At 45.3% G+C, this 16123-nt stretch overlaps 1 protein-coding gene across 4 annotated transcripts in view; it reads right to left on the bottom strand.

Annotated features, from left to right (window-relative positions):
* LOC119276067 (protein ALTERED PHOSPHATE STARVATION RESPONSE 1-like) overlaps positions 1-9182 on the bottom strand; it is an 11939-nt gene extending 2757 nt beyond the window's left edge. The window contains exons 1-4 of one of the 4 annotated variants that reach the window (XM_037557037.1): positions 8069-9174; positions 7747-8029; positions 6948-7126; positions 5982-6205 (exon numbers count right to left, since the gene is read on the bottom strand). In XM_037557037.1, the coding sequence (XP_037412934.1) occupies positions 5982-6205; positions 6948-7126; positions 7747-8029; positions 8069-8992 (1610 nt within the window). In that variant the 5' untranslated portion in view covers positions 8993-9174. Of the gene's footprint in view, positions 1-5981; positions 6206-6947; positions 7127-7746 lie in introns of all 4 variants that reach the window. The other 3 variants (XM_037557039.1, XM_037557038.1, XM_037557036.1) reach the window with 3 other exon arrangements.
* Positions 9183-16123: the final 6941 nt, after the last annotated feature.

Genomic DNA, 16123 nt, shown 5'->3' with positions numbered 1-16123 from the left:
TGGATAATTTTACTTATCATCAACAAGACCCCATCAGTATTCGGAATAGAATTTGGAATAAGGTTGATGTAGATACTTGCAGCCGTCTTGTCACCTCCTTGTTCGATCGAGGAGTCCTCTATAGTTTTCTCCGTAATCCTTGTTGCGTGTTGGCAGTCGCACTTGATAATTGTTGGGTGCTCATTCCCCTCCCCTTCTAGTTGTCATTAATGAGTAGTCAGCTTTGCTTTGCTTTGTCAAGAGTTGATCCTCTTTGTCATGGGCGCGTAGTCGATGTCAGTTGCAGTCGCGTCCTTTAACGACTCGCGTCCTTTAACGACTAAGATTCCATCTTATGGCCACGTGTCGTGGTGATAGGCTTTGGCGTGCCGGATCAGTGATAATTAGAAATGACAATGTAATGATGCTTGACAATGTAACGTTGTTGATTTGACACTTCCTCTTTCCTTGGGCCACAATCCGACGATCTCCAGAATTTTGAACAGTGGCATGCCCCTGTTCCTGTGCCATGTTCTCTAGAGTTTTTTGTTTTTTGTTGTAGAGATAGGACATTCTTCCTCCTTTCCTATCACTATGACCTTTTCAACTTCCCGTTTGCTCTTCTGCGAGCTTCTCCAATTGTGAACCTCATTGACCGTTACCTACGCTTGATGAGCCGGTGATGAGGGATCGATAAGGGATCTCCAGGACATGGAAAGCCTCCCATGTGATCTCATCTTCCATGCTCCTGCCTCTGGTTGAGTTGTCCATTGCCTTGTCCAAACAAGACGGTGGTGGTGGCGGATTCCTTACGATGCGGCATCGGTCTACCTATTTCCGTCTTCATGCGGGGCTTACTTTTCTTCTATGGCATTGCTCTGGTGAGCTTGACGCTTGATTCCTTCTTGTATCATGCAGTATTTTGGGGCGCATTTATGCAATATTTTGTCTCCATAAAATATTTTGGGGCGCTGCCAGATGTGGCGTTGTTTTGATGTCACATTTCTTCTATGGGATTGCTATGCTAAACCTGACGTCGGATTCCTTCTTGTATCATGCAGTCTCCACACATCTTTGCGATATTTGGGGCGTTGCCGGATGTGGCATTGTTTTTAAGTCACTTCTACATGTCTTCCATAGATCAATGGTACTCTCTGGGCCTTTGTTGTTGTGTCGTTCGCCCTCGCAACAACTACAGGTCTCCACTCCTATTGGAGCCACGGGCGGTGCTAAGGCTGATTGTCGGTCATGTTGGATTTAAGTGGAGAGAACTTTCAGCGACCCTGCCTTCATTAACTTCTACATAGCAATATCTGAGCCTCTGGCAGATGGCAAGTTGTTGTCTCTTTGCAGCGACGCCTACGAGCTTCATGGAGGTGGGGAGGTGAGATGACGAGCGCGAATTTGACCGATGACTTCACCTGTCGTGGTCAGTGCCCGCTGAGATCTCGTCCTCTTCCTTCCAGGGATTACCAAAATGGACAATAGATCGTATAGGAGCTCAATGGTGACTATCTAGTAACTTTCCATTTAATGTGTGTTCTTCACATCTTCTCTTCTTACTTGAATTTTCTTTGATTTTGCCTCCTAGATCCTTTCACCTGGGAGGATGAGGAGGTGAGTGACTGTCTTACTAATCTCTTTGTGGGAGATTCCTGGGAGTGGACCTCCCCTAGTACGCCTAGGCCCTTGTCGATCGCTCACCACTCACCGGAGGAACCCGAGAATCGACTGTCGGTATGTTACCATCTTTTAGTTTCATGAATCACTTTTCACTTTTCTTGGATCAAACTTGTCCTTATATTTTCCCCATTTTCCTTCTAGCATTGATACTAGATTATGAATATCCTATCTCTCTGGTCATTGTTCCTTTTTGCCCTAGTGAAGGTAGAGCACGGTCTCCCATGGATAGGGAGGTCGCATAGGGAGGTCACGGGGCATCCTCCTACAAAGCGACAGAAGAGGGCTACATGGCGGATAGTCATTGTCGCAGAGGGTCCATCCCATGATTCGCAAGTGCCCAACTGATGGCATTGTCTTCCTCTAGTCCGGGGTAATTGCTCTTAGAATCCCTTCATGTTTTTCCTTCCCTTTTCAGTAGTCCGGGGTAATTGCTCTTAGAATCCCTTCATGTTTTTCCTTCCCTTTTCAGTAGTAGCATCGATGGTACATTTGGGTTTTTTGGTTTAGCTATGTCCCCTTATGGGGAAGTATTTTAATGGATACGTCATCCAACTCTCGATGTTATTGTTAATAACACCATACATGATGAATAAGATATGGCTAAGCTAGCCCTACATGATTACCTTGGGAATAAAGTTATGTCCTAAGCGTGAGCGGCTTGTAGTAGTTGCCATCATACCGTTGTGGGTTTACAAGGGAATCGGTCTATGCCGTCACGAACATACACACGGATACATGGGTTTTACTTTCTCCCTTCTGTGCCATATCTTTGGGCAGGATGCGTTGTTGACCCTGTTGCTAATCTCGCTTGTAGGAGCAGTTTGTCCTCATGTTGAACTGGGCGAGTCTCTACTCTCATTTTGATTTTGTTTGTCCTCTTAAGCCCACGGGAGTTGTGTTTGGGTACGTGATGAGATGCAGAGCATCCCACAGATCACCATGCCAAGTGCCCCATCATCAAGAGACACGTGCATCTCCCACATCATATATATAAAGGTGAATCTTCTCCTTTACGCGTGTCTACTTCACTCTCCCGAGGATAAAAAAAAACTTGACCTCCCTACCATTCACACCTATAGGTTTGAGCCGAATAACAAACGTGCAATGGAGGAGGTCGTGCACAAGCGAGCACCACACCATCCGCAAGGAAAGCATGGAAGCAGAGAAGGAAACGTGAAGACACAAGGCCGGATTCCGAAAGCATCGACAAGAGTCACCACGAAGGTCAGCAGCCTCTGGACCCCCGTGCACACGGCACCCCCACCCCCACCCTCCCCCCACCCATTGCACTGGCATGCCTACATGCAGCTATTGGTCTTTGCCCATGTAGCATTCCCTTTCTGCTCCTTGCTTGCCCCTTCATGCATAGGACTATATATACCTCTCCCATACCTCGGATCTAGGGTTAACTAAGAAAAGGCTAAACATTAGAACTTTAGCTCATGTACCTCCCCTTTGTGGGATCTGTCTCCCCTAGTGGGATCAAGGCCTCCTCTTGAGTGGAAGACTCCATAGGAGTGCAAGACATCCTAAGGAAGAAAATTCCTCTAGGAATATCAAGACCTCCACCTGTGTAGAAGAAGGCTTCCTTGAAACATCAAGCCCCCTTGCCTTAGGACTTGGGGAAGACTCCTAGCTTGTTCCATCTCTCTCTTGTGGATGATTTGGATCAAGTATTTATCCATGTGTATCTTGTGTTGAAACTTGTGTGTTGATTTGTGTTGGATTTACTTGTGATTCCTCGTGATTTTCCTCATGTTCTTGGTGTTCTTCAAATCCACCTCCAATTCGTGAAGATTGGCCCACCCAGGGACTTGGTCCTACATCATGTCTTCTTTGTTTCCTTGATCATAATCGGTAAAGGTCCAAGAGAAACCATCATCTTCTTGTCGTGATAGACGCAGGTTTCAAACATCTATAGGAGATGCAATCCCAACACCATATTGGAGCGCATCTCAAGTCCACAACTACGAAGATGCTCCATTTCGTGCGATGATTTCCTGTGGTCTATGTAGAAAGAGAAACCGATGTACCCCTTTGGTCGATATGTTCTTCCTGCTAGGGGCATCACCGCTGACCCAATTCTTGCGGGTCGAATTCCCATCCTTCTGAGTGTCTCCATGGTTATCAAGTTGTACTTGCTACAAACCACTGGTAATACCCTTCGCAAGTCTGTGTTTCCTATTCTCGTTATGATGAGGAATTGTCCTTCCAGTCATACTTCTTGGCAAGGTCCATCCAAAATCCCGTCCATGATATGGCGCTGCTCTCCTTTTATCTAACGGCTCATCTTTGAGCCATGGGACTCTAGGATGTTTCCTCCAACAAAACCTCACCTAAGTTTTTGTGATTTAATTTCACATGGCATGGCGTGAGGCATGGTGTCGTCATCTTTCCAAGTGAGGGCTTCTTTGCTTATTTCTTCAACCATCTGATGAAAACAAAATACTCCCTGGTACCATGGGTCCAGGTGAGGTGGAATCCCCAGCCCGCACTTGATTGTTCCTCAGGGATTGATAGTTGGATCACGCATGTCGTTATCATTGCCTTTTGAAGATGATTTCCTAGATCACCTCTTGCCTCCGTCAAGGTACGGTGTTGGTCTTTGTCATGTTTTCTTTTTTTGGAGTTGCCTTTGTCGTTGCACTTGCTCCTGTCTGACCTCTTTCTTCCTTCTTGCACGACCTACTTCCTTCTGGCACGAATCCTTCAGCCACCATTCCATTGAAGCGTCCAAACCGTGATCCTCCTCTGTTCAGCCGTCCCCCAACGATTCCGCAGATCTCCTTGATGCAACGACAAGCTGTGATTCCATGATTATGCATTTGGTGGAACTTGCACCATACACAAAGGCTGCCTTCTCTCAACCTTCTGCACCATTTTGTTTCTCCATGCTAGTGCACTTTCGTTAGTGTTGGAATAGCCAACGGGACCCCTTGTGTTGAGCACTCTTTTTTCCATTGTCCTGGCATCCCACAAGTGACCAATGAACTGATTACGTCTTCATACACATGTCGGGCAATGTTGTGCCATTGAGATGGTGTCTCTGAAGGCCATTCGCCTTGGCAATCGCCATCAATTTTGTAGAGGTCCTCCTTGCAAAGTTAGCGAGAAACCTTCTCTTCTTTGGCAGCAAAATTTACAGGACAAATTTCCAAACAGGTTCCTTGTCGCTTACTTTCTCATTGAACAAGAAGGCGACAGGTAATCCGTCGTTCACCAAGCCCCCGAGCTTCTCTTCCACGTTTGTCAGTAGTTGCCTGCCGATTGCGATGATTTGCTATCCAGTGATAAGGACGGAGCCATAGACCCGATGTGATATCGTCACACCAGTTGTCAAAGGATTTTCCATCAGATTCTAACGGCGGTACTAGAACTAGTACATGGATTTGTAGTCATGGGACCGTCACGATAAAAGGGGACACGTGATTTACCCAGTTCAGGCCCCCTATGTTGGTAAAAGCTCCACTTCCTGCCTAGCCCTCTCTTTTTTAAAATATGTGGTCAGTACAATGGATACAATATCAGGGAGTACTCGGCGAATTAGGGGAAGCCAATAAGATGGAACTAGGTCTCGACGGGAATGTCGAGGTCCCTACGCGGTGTAAAGGTTATAGGCTATCTGAAAGGTGTGGATCCCCTCTTCATGTGTCCCTTTGGCCCTTATATAGGGCTGGTATGGAGAACTAATGTCAGTGCGTCAGGCATATAGGGGTAGGAGTCGGATCCATATCGGTACCCAATACATTGGAGCTTTTCCTTCATGTTCTATAGGATTTCCTTCTATGTCCTATGGAAAGTTTCCTCCATAGTCAGTGATGTGTCGTCTTGGGTGTGCTGGCCCACACCGGGGCCCAAGGGGGTCCATTTGATACAGTGTTCACTAGGACAGGCCTTGGATAATTTTACTTATCGTTTTCAATTGCAAAATGCTATATATAAGCAAAAACTATGAAACTGTGGACTGAAGCGCGAATTTAACTGCCTGTTGAAACAGCAAGGTCAATCAAGGCTAGGAGAGTATTTATGTGGCAGCATATTCCCTTTACTTTACATTATTAGACTGTAGCAATGCATATTTTAGCCTTGTTAAATCGATCTCCACATAAATAGATATACCTATAGTTCATCATATTAGCAAGGACAATCAGGTAGCTTAGTCAGCAGATGGATAAGATTATGAGAAGGAGCCGCACATAGACAAAGTATATATCATTGACACAATTAATTGCTCCTGAACGGTAGAAACCAAATTGGCATAAAATAGAAAATGACATAATTCATTTCCAAACAATTTTCGTAAGTCAAAGAATGCTCACCCATCGACAAGGTCCACTAACTTCGGGTATAGCTGTTTATCACGTAGACGATTTATTTCTGAAACTGTTGAATCCATGGATTGCATATCCACTATGTACCTTGTGTGCAAGTGGCTAACGGCGGCCTTTGTCTTCTCAAGGGTTTCAAGTTTAACACCACGTTTCTTTTGTTTATGCAGTAGATCAACCTTCTTTTGATAATCAATTTTCATAAGTTCCCCTGCCTGGTTTGGCACATTCATAAAGCAGATCAGGCAACAAAATCAGAGACTGAAACAACAAACATGACAAAAGAACAATTGCTGACGATTTCACATGGAAAGAGCACTAAAATAAACCACAGGTCAAGAATGTGAACGAGACAGTTTGGTCTACACTCATTGCTCCTACTAACAAGGATTGACTTATCACTGCATTTGTAATCCCCCCTAAATGCAAATCCATAGTCCTACATTACTACATTTCATCTTGAATCTACTTTCATAATACATGATGTTTGCAGCTTTACAACAACATATTTTAGTAGCAATTAGCAATCAAAGTGGCTCACAGACCAGCCAACACCCGAACAGACTAAATTTGGATTTGGAGGGAGTATCTTCCCAATGATAGGATCTTTGGCAAGCAACCTGTATAAGAACGGTTAATTACACACCCTGATAAATGGAACATTTTAGAAAATATTGACCCTGATGCAACAGTAAGATGTATAGTGCAACACGAAAAACAAAAGGTAGCAAAACTGGTGTTTGAGATAACAAAATTTATGTTCCACGGTTAAAAATTTGGCTAATAGTAGGGATTTAGCTGCAGAGGTGTTCACTGTTCACTACGGGTTTCAAAATATCACCACATAGCGGCTAGGACAAATGCACTAATATTCTAACAACGAAATGGGACATGGATAAACCAAAAAAAAAAAATCCTAGCAAAGCTATTCCAAGAAAGTACTTTAATAGACATTACCTTCACTTCATCATACAATTTTTTCTCCCAGGCAAGCATCCGGTCGAGAACTGTGGCATGAGTTTCGAATCGTTCATCAATCTCGAAATTAACACCTAAATCCTCTTGGTCCGGTAAATTCTTGAAGGAGCGATTCCATGTGATAACATGCATGATTTTCGTAGAATGATCAATATGTCCTGAAAATATCCAGGGATCGTAAAGAAGAGTAAATTCAGTACCACACTGCACGCACCGAAAAATTGAGAAGTTTAAACTTGGAATTCAGTAAACCAGAAAACTAGCTGCTGGTGGACCACAGCCGATATTTCTAAGTTATCTGAAATGAAGCTAGAGACAAAAGCAACAAATGATGGTAACCTTACAGTAAATTTAGCACCCAAGACAAGTACAAAAATAATCTTGCAGCTGTGTTTGTGAGCACCAAGACAACAAAGCATTACAACATGCAGTTTACAAATTTGCAAAGGTGCTATGACAACAAAATAAAAGGGAAAATGGCATCAAAGGGAAGTACACTACATACGCCCTAGTTTAGAAAATAGAGCTGGTCTGGGGTACTGGGTTGTTAAACTAATCTGGCACGGGGCAGAACTTCAGTTTCCACTTTTATCTATACCAAAAGAACATCGATTGATTCATAAATGTTAATTGTTTTCTTGTTTCCAAAACTAACGATCTGTGGCACGGTGATTGTCTAGCACAATGGGTGCGGACTGATTGCTCAGGATTCAAAACCAAGGATTACTGTGGGGACCTCCCCTACAGTTTCCATTCAAAAGAAACAAGACACACTTGCCTCGACTGTCAGCATGGTTGGAGTGGTAATGCATCCGTGTGGCCTCAAGCTTTTTTGACACATCATGTGCACTCTCCGAAGACTTGAGAAAGTTATCATCAAGCTGAGCAATAATCTGCAGTAAGCTGGCAGACACCATCATAATCTTCCCTTTCCAGGTCTCAACTGAGCCCATGGACGAGGCATGCTGGTGGTGTACTTCTGGTTGCAGGCCAGGTGCCTTGGGTGGCTTCCTAACAATCGGCTTCGACGGGGGAAGGTTTGCTGCATCGATGGCCTTCGCCTTCTCCAGTGCTAGGTTTGCTGCATCGATGGCCTTCGCCTTCTCCAGTGCTGTCTGTGGTGGCCGCTCCGCCCACTCCTCAGCACCACGTGATGGTGCAGATGCCTCACCAACAGCTGGATTCATCACTGGCACTGACTCCTTCTCCCGCCTATCCATCCAAGTATCATCAGTTTGCTGCTCCAGGGTGGGCGGTGGTGTGGGGGTTGGACCGAAGAAGTAGTCCCAGGTAGCCATTTGAGCCTCCGGCATGGGGGGCGGTGGTGTCGCAGACGCAGGCGTTATTGGGGATGGGTTTAGCTGCGGTGGTGGCGGTGGTGTCATTGGAGAAGATCCCATACTTTCCATCACCCCTCTCTTTGGCGGATGTCCGTGCACCGTATCATCCATTCTGAAATCGTCATGCTCGTGGTGATCCTCGTCGTCGTGGTCGTTGTCATCGTCCTCATCATCATCATCATCATCATCATCATCATCATCATCATCGCTGTCAGTTATGATATGGCCACCGTCCTCCTCGCCATCCTCCTCCTCCTGGATAGCAGCACTAGCTGGGGCGCGGTTCTTGGTGGCAGCCCGGGGATCGGGCATGGGGATGTTGGGGGTTGACGAGGAGCGCTGGAGGCTACCATGAGGGAAGTCCATGAAGGGCGGGGGCGGGGGGGAGGGAGGGATGAGGACAGTAGTGGTGGTCGGGGGCGGAGGCGCAGAGGCCGAGGCTCCGGCTGCGGCCGCCGCAACGGCGGCCTGGTGGGAATGGGAGGCTATCATGCTGGGGTCGGGCGCCTCGCCATGGGCGAAGTCCGAGAGCGCGCCACCGGTGCTCTTGAGGAGGACGGTGTAAGCCGAATGGGCGGCGGCGAAGGCGTTGCGCGCCTGGACAGCGTCAGCCATGAGCCGCTTCCGATCCCGGCAGCGGCACACCGCCTCCTCCTGGTCGATCTTGGACTGTGCGCACCCCATCGAGGAGGCGATGGGAATTCGGGGTTCTGGCGATCGACCCTCAGAGGGGATCTTTGGGGAGGCGACACGGCGGCGTGGGTGGCGGCGTGGCGAGGGGAGGGGGAGAGTGGTGAGGGCCGGTGGCAACGGATCGGTGGTAAGCTGCTGGCCTAGTGCTGTAGAGTCTGGAAAGTGATGGAGTCTCTTCGCATTTTTCAATTTTTTCCATTTTATTGGCTGTTTTTATCCGCCCAAGCATGCGGGCAGACTGGCATCTCATACCAAGCATGGCAGGCGCCGCTCTGACTTTTCCTCTTCTCTTCTTCACACAGTCGTCACCGTAGCTCTGCCACCATTGTTGCTCCGTCGTCATCCCCACCCACAACGTCGTCACTGGAGGCCCCAACCCATAACTCCGTGGTCCATGCTGTCAAGTTTGCCGCCGCCGGATGTCGCCCCGGTACATGCAACTCCTCCCGACATACACCTCGTGTTCTATGTGTTCGATGAAATGTCCAAGCAATTTTTAATTCTTTTGGTCATTTTTAGGTTACGGATGGACTTATCATTGAATGATACGTATGAAAACACAGACCTTGATGAGTTCATATACACAGAGTTCATAAATTCTTCGGAATCAGGCAATGAAGATGTTGAAATGGTGATAAGCAACTAGAAGAATTGGAAAAGCAAGAGGAGCATGTACGACTTCAAGGGTTCGATAAAAGGGCATGAGAGCTCTTCCTAAGGATAGGTTCGCTGGCGCGAGGCTTCTCTACACCGACTACGTCAGATTGAACCGACCATACCATGAAGAATTTTTCTTCGGCGATGCTTTCTGGTGAGCAGAGATTTGTTCTTGCGCGTAGTGAATGTTGTGGAGGAGGCTAATGACTACTTCAAGCTGAGCAAGGACTATGGCAGGAAACTTTCTTTCTTTGTTGTACAGGACGACTGCTTCCAGGATGCTTGCTTATGGTAAGGCCGCAAGTGCCAATGATACTGAAATTTGAATGGGAGAGACCACATGCTAGAACACAACGATGTAATTTGCACGCGTCGTGCTGAAGGTGTTTGGACCAGAGTACCTGAGAGAACTAATTGTGGAGGACACAAAAAATGGTTGGCAGTTAATTGAAGTATCAAGAGGATTACCATGCATGTTTGGTTCAGTTGATTGCATGCATTGGCAATGTATGAATTGTCCCAAAGTTTTGTGCAGGCAGAACTAAAGTCACTCCAAATAGGTCACCATCATACTTGAAGAAGTGACATTGAAGGATTTACAGATTTTACATGTTTTCTTTAGCGCACCTGGTTCTAACAACTAGATGTCATGTTGTGACAACTAGCTCAAAGACCAACTGCAACATGCACGTTAAGTGAATTATATGAAACATAAAATTGAAAATGCGTGTCGAAAGTTAAGCGAACAATTTAAAGGATTTTTTTCCTCAACTCTCTGCAAAGATTATGCTCATATGAAAGTTGTATTTGGCCATATGACTTTGTAGCTTTGCTGGTTGGCGTGTGCTGCTGCACTTTCTCACTGACCAGTCTATGCCCCGAGCTGTGAATCCTCTAGGTCGGTGCAACACATGTTAAGCTAACTATTTGAAACTGCAGCCAAGAAGTTAAGCAACACCAAAAGCAGCATGTCTAACTAATGTTCGTTCTGTAAATAATCCCAAAGGCCATTAACATCAATAAGAGCACACACGGGAATGAAATAAAATTATCAGATGGGAATAACGAATGGAAACTAAAAAATAAGCCAAAGAGCAACCTTGGGAGGTGGTTCTGGAGGTTGTTCCCCTATCATGCTACTACTCGGGCGATCCAAGTTGGGATTACCTGAATCGACCCATCCTTCTGTGCGTGTCATGGCATTGAGCGATGTTCAAGCTCCTGGGCACGTGCTTTTTCAAGCGACCATGGCATCAGATCCACCCATTCTTAGGTCCTGGTAGTCCTTTTGGTTCGAGAAGTAGATTAACCGCCCTTGCTAGCTGGACACAACTTAGTTCTTTGTATCAATTAGTAACCTTTGTTGTCGATCATTGGCAATTTTGCAACTTTTATTTATTGCCGCCACAAACCAAGTTTCGTTGGCCTTTTTAGTGAAATGTTGCCATTTTTTTCTTCGGTGCTTGTATGAACTCGGAGAAATCTTTTAAAGCATGCAAAACCGAGTTAGTTTCAATGTGTGGTTGTAACATCCCAAATTTTCAATTTGGAAGGTTATACATTAAATCATCATTGCATATCATATTTTATTACATTTTGGTTAGATCCTAGAAATTCTACCCAACTCAAGGACCCATGGAGAGAGTTGGGGATTTTGTTATTTTCATATTTGAGTTTTTCTCAAATTTTGAAAAGAGGATCATTTGATTTTAATTATTTTCTCTTCGAATATTTCTTTTATAAAAATAAAGTAGAGGGGATAAAATGACTTTCCCAAAATAAAGAAATATTAGAGATTTAATATTAAAATCAAATAAGATTTTTATTCGGAGTTTTATCGCTATTTTATTTGAATTAGGAAAAATATGTGTTTCTCAAAATTGCATTATTGGCCCAAATAAATTTTCACTTTGTCCGCTATATTTTTAGAGGACGGGGAAAATTTATTTCAGGATTTTTGGAGTCTGTTTAGTATTTCTTTTATTTGTTTTTCTGTGCGGAATTATTTAAAAAAATGAACCGACTCCGGGCCGTATCTGGCCAGGACTCCCCCCCCCAGCTGGCCCTCTTATAAGCCGCCACCCCCGAGTCGCCCAGCCCACCAGCCCGCGCCGCACCAAACCCTAACCCTAGCCGCCAGCTGCCGCCGCCAACTGCCCGACACCGTCGTTGCCTCGCCCCGCTGCCCGACACCGCCGTCCGCCGCCGCCGACCACCGCCGCCACTGCCCCGTTGACCCGCCGCCGCCCTCGCCAGACCCGCCGGAGGTAGTCGCCGCCGCCGCGGTTTTCATGAGAAAATCGTCGGGTTTTTTAGAAACCCCGGTTTATCTTTTTAATAGATTGGTTTTATTTTTCTCTGGTTTAGTTATTTAGCGAACGCCCGTTCATTCGTTCGTTTTAACGAACGATTTTCACCGTTTAGCCGCAGACATCGAACGTTTGTCCGTTAGCCTGTTTGTCAGTTTTCTTTTCCAGGGATTTTCCGCAATTATTTTCGATCGTGATTTCTGCCCTAATTTTCATTTTAGTTTATCTTTTCGCTCGTTTATCAGAATCAGGCGATTCAAGCGCCTAGAGTTTCGTCTCGAAGCCCTCTTTCCGTTTAACCAACTCAAACAAGTTTTTGCTACTGTAAAATTTGACTTAAGTCCAGATTAGTAAATGAAGATTGTTTCTTCCGCAGTTTGAGTTTCGTTGCTTCGTTTAATTTGATTCTTTTTGCAAACCGGAGTTCTTAATCGAACTTTCTGGTTAGATCTCTTATTTGAGTTTTACCTGTGCTTCTAGTTGAGTGCTTATTGTATGCTTGCTTGTTTACGATAGAGAACCCGGAGTGCGGAGCGTGCTACTACGAGTCTCTAGGTTTCATGGATCATCAACAAGGCAAGTAACACTTTGATCATACCTCTTTACTACCCAGTTTTATTGCATTAGATCAATCCTCAAACAATTGCATTATTAGGATATAATTAATATGCGGGTTTTGGGAACTAGATGAGGTAGTACCTATTGTCCTGTTTATTATAAAACCCTTGGAAGTTACTTCTACGTTGCTTGTATTGCTATGCTATGCTTGTAGACGTGGATTGAGTGAGTGTATCCATGACAGATGTGAGTATTGTTGTTTAATGGTTAACTTAAGGTGGCAACTTTAATACACATCTGGGTGGATTGAGGCACCTGGGGAACCCAGTGTTGCCTGTTTTTTTTTTTTGAGAAATCCCGGGGTACCGTGTGATTCTCCTATTGACCGCCACCTAGGCTCAAACAAATCATAAGATTATTCATGCTAGAAACTTCCATGTGCAGCCACAAGCTATTATGGGATCTAGCATAGTTGAGTACGTTGCAAGACCTCTTTCAGTGGTGGGCTAGCAGATGTAGGGGAAAGTAGGTGTAACTTCCACCCAGAGTAAAGAGTTATTGTTTTAGAAAGACCGTGTCTCATTTCTCCGACCATGGATGTATTCGAGTCTTGTGGGGAAATGTGCGTAAACCTCTGCAGAGTGTACAAACTAATCATGATTAGTCGTGTCCCCGGTTATGGACGTTTTGAGTATCTAGTTCTTGGATTATCATGTGGATCTCATCACTCTTGATATAATTTGATTGGGTTTAATGATGATGCTTAATTGGGATTGAGTTGGGTGAACCTTATCAATATTTAACAACCACCATGATAGTTAAATAAAATTTATTCCTTTGTTGTAGGGAAAATTTGGCTTTATGCAAAACTGTAACCATAGAGCTTTCCACCAGCCATATATGCATGTAGTGATAGCAATTATTCTGTTCATTACCCTCTTGTGTTACATTGCCAGCATATTCCATGTGCTGACCCATTCCGGGCTGCAACTTTCATGTTGCAAACTTTTCAGACGACGAGTAAGGTGCCTTAGGTCGTGATCTTTCACCCAGTGATATCGTTGGAGTTGATGGACTCGCTTTACCTTCCAAGCCTTCTGTTGTTATCGTATTTAGATGGCCTTAAGCCATATTTATTGTAATAAGTTCTCTTTTGAAACATTTGATGTAATAAGTGTCTGATTGCTACTCTGTTATAAATCCTTCAAGTACTGTGCGTGTCAGCATTACCGATCCAGGGATGACACTATGCACAGAGATCAGACTGTTTGAGGCCTGGTTGCTACAAGATGATATCAGAGCACACGCTCACTGTAGGACACGACCACTAAACTAAAGCCCTAGATCACTATTCTCTTCTCATTTCTAACTCTTCTCCCTTTTCTACTCTTTAGGATGGCGGATGCAAGAACAAGTTCACGCAACCAGATGAAAATACACCTTTTGGACGCCACTTGAAGGAAGTTACTAGATACCTGAACATTGGAGTACCAAGCTTCACCGGGACCTACAGCGCCACTTTACCAGAAGAGGTGTGTTGGATGATTCGAGTTCAAGTTCCAGGAAGGACGTTCATGCCAGTCACTGAGCCCATAGAGTTTTCTTTTGATGCACCAGCCTGGAGTTTAGGAAAGAGCATGGCAGCCCACATCACCATGGGACGCATCGGAGAAGTTTACCACAAGGATCTCAAAGATACTATCTACCAGATTTGTGGGTGCCAAGATGAGCAATGGGAGATGATCAGCACTAGGAAGGATAGATCTATTGCAGCTTTCATCCAGGAGTTAAACCAGCACATTCGACGCCAGGAGAACCAGATGTGTGCAGGCATGATAGATCTGAATAAGGCAATGACCAAGATCACGGAGCTGGAAGAAGAACTCAAGACTACATGCGATGGATATGAGGAGGAAATGACGATACTCGTGGAGAGGAATGACGACCTGAAGAAGAAGCTAGGAGTATTCATGGGAGACCCCGCGCCAGGAGGAGATGACGACGATTCCACTTGCCCGGAGAACTACATCATCATTGACGACACCGACTCGGACCCCGACGCTAGCGATGATGACTATGTTGATGAAGCTGGAGCAAATATCATGGAGTCTTCGACCGATCAATTTTTCTAGTCGACCACCATAATAATAGTAGTATTCCCCCATGTATATAGTATAGTCCGAGCACTTTTGTAACGATAGTTAGACCGTTGTATGCCCTTGTTTGAATTGATGAAGTAATATGATTGTGTTTGTCTCATGTGCATATGGGTAGTGTTTTTTCCTCTAGATCTATTTCTATTCTATTTTCTCATCTTTTCTAAACCCTCAAATGCCTCCAAGACGCGACAATGGATTTGCTTTCCCATCGGAGCTCACTCAGTTGATCCGGCAGCAATGCACTGATGCAGATACTAGTCCAGAATCAGAATTAGGGGAACAACAACAACAACAACCCACCACCACACCACCAGTTGATCATTTAGCCTGTTTCTTGAGGCTGAATCCGCCGGTGTTCTCTAGTAGCACCGAGCCGATAGTTGCATATGATTGGCTCCGCAAGATTGGAAGGGAGTTGACCACTGCAGGATGCACAGATGCGGAGAGAGTGTGATTTGCCGCACGTCAGCTTGATGAACCCGCAACATCATGGTGGGAGAATTTCACAGCCACTTACCCCATCGACACTGTCACATGGGACCAGTTTCAGCAGGCTTTCTGTACCGCCCATGTTTCAGCAGGAGCTATGGCCATGAAGAAGCGTGAGTTTCGCAACTTGCGCCAAGGAGGACGTACAGTTGGCCAGTATGTGGATGATTTTAGTAAGTTAGCATGTTATGCCCTGGATGACGTTGCTACAGATGCAACTAAGCAGGAGAAGTTTCTGGAAGGGCTGAATGATGAGCTGAGCATGCAGTTGATGGTGGCAACCTTCAACAACTACCAGGAGTTGGTAGATAGAGCTCTCATGATTGAAGGGAAGCAGCAGCAGATCGACAACCGCAAGAGGAAGTATGGACAAGGGAAGTACAATTCTGGAGCTCGGCAGAAGCCTCGTTTTACCCCGAACTCGGGAGGACCGTTTCAGCATAATCATGAAGGTCACAATCACAATGGAGGAAGTTTGCACAGCCATAGTGGCCCCAAGAATGGGAATGGTAATGGAGGAGGCAACGGCCAGAACTGTTCCAACCCAGCAGCACCATCTAAGAAGGATCTGAGCCACATTACTTGCTACAAGTGCCAGAAGACGGGACATTATACCAATGAATGTCCTGAAGCTAAGAATGGAAATGGCAATGGAAGCTCTGGGAAGAAGCCGAACCCTTTCAACAGGGGACAGGTGAACCACGTTAACGTGGAGGAGGTTGAAGCACAGCTAGATGCAGTAATAGGTAAGTTTTTTGTTAAGTCATTTACTGCAATCGTTCTTTTTTATACTGGTGCATCGCATTCATACATATCAAGGGGATTTGTGGATAAGTATAAACTTCCCACCAAAGTTCTTAGAACACCTATGTTAGTGAGATCGCCAGGAGCGGAGTATATGGCAAGTCAAGGATGTTTTCAGATGCCATTAACCATAGGTAGGCATGTTT

This window comes from Triticum dicoccoides, chromosome 3B (genome assembly GCF_002162155.2).
Source record: "Triticum dicoccoides isolate Atlit2015 ecotype Zavitan chromosome 3B, WEW_v2.0, whole genome shotgun sequence".
NCBI classification, from domain to species: Eukaryota; Viridiplantae; Streptophyta; class Magnoliopsida; order Poales; family Poaceae; genus Triticum; species Triticum dicoccoides.
The sequence above is the reverse complement of the archived record's forward strand: the minus strand, read 5'-3'. Positions and strand labels throughout refer to the sequence as shown.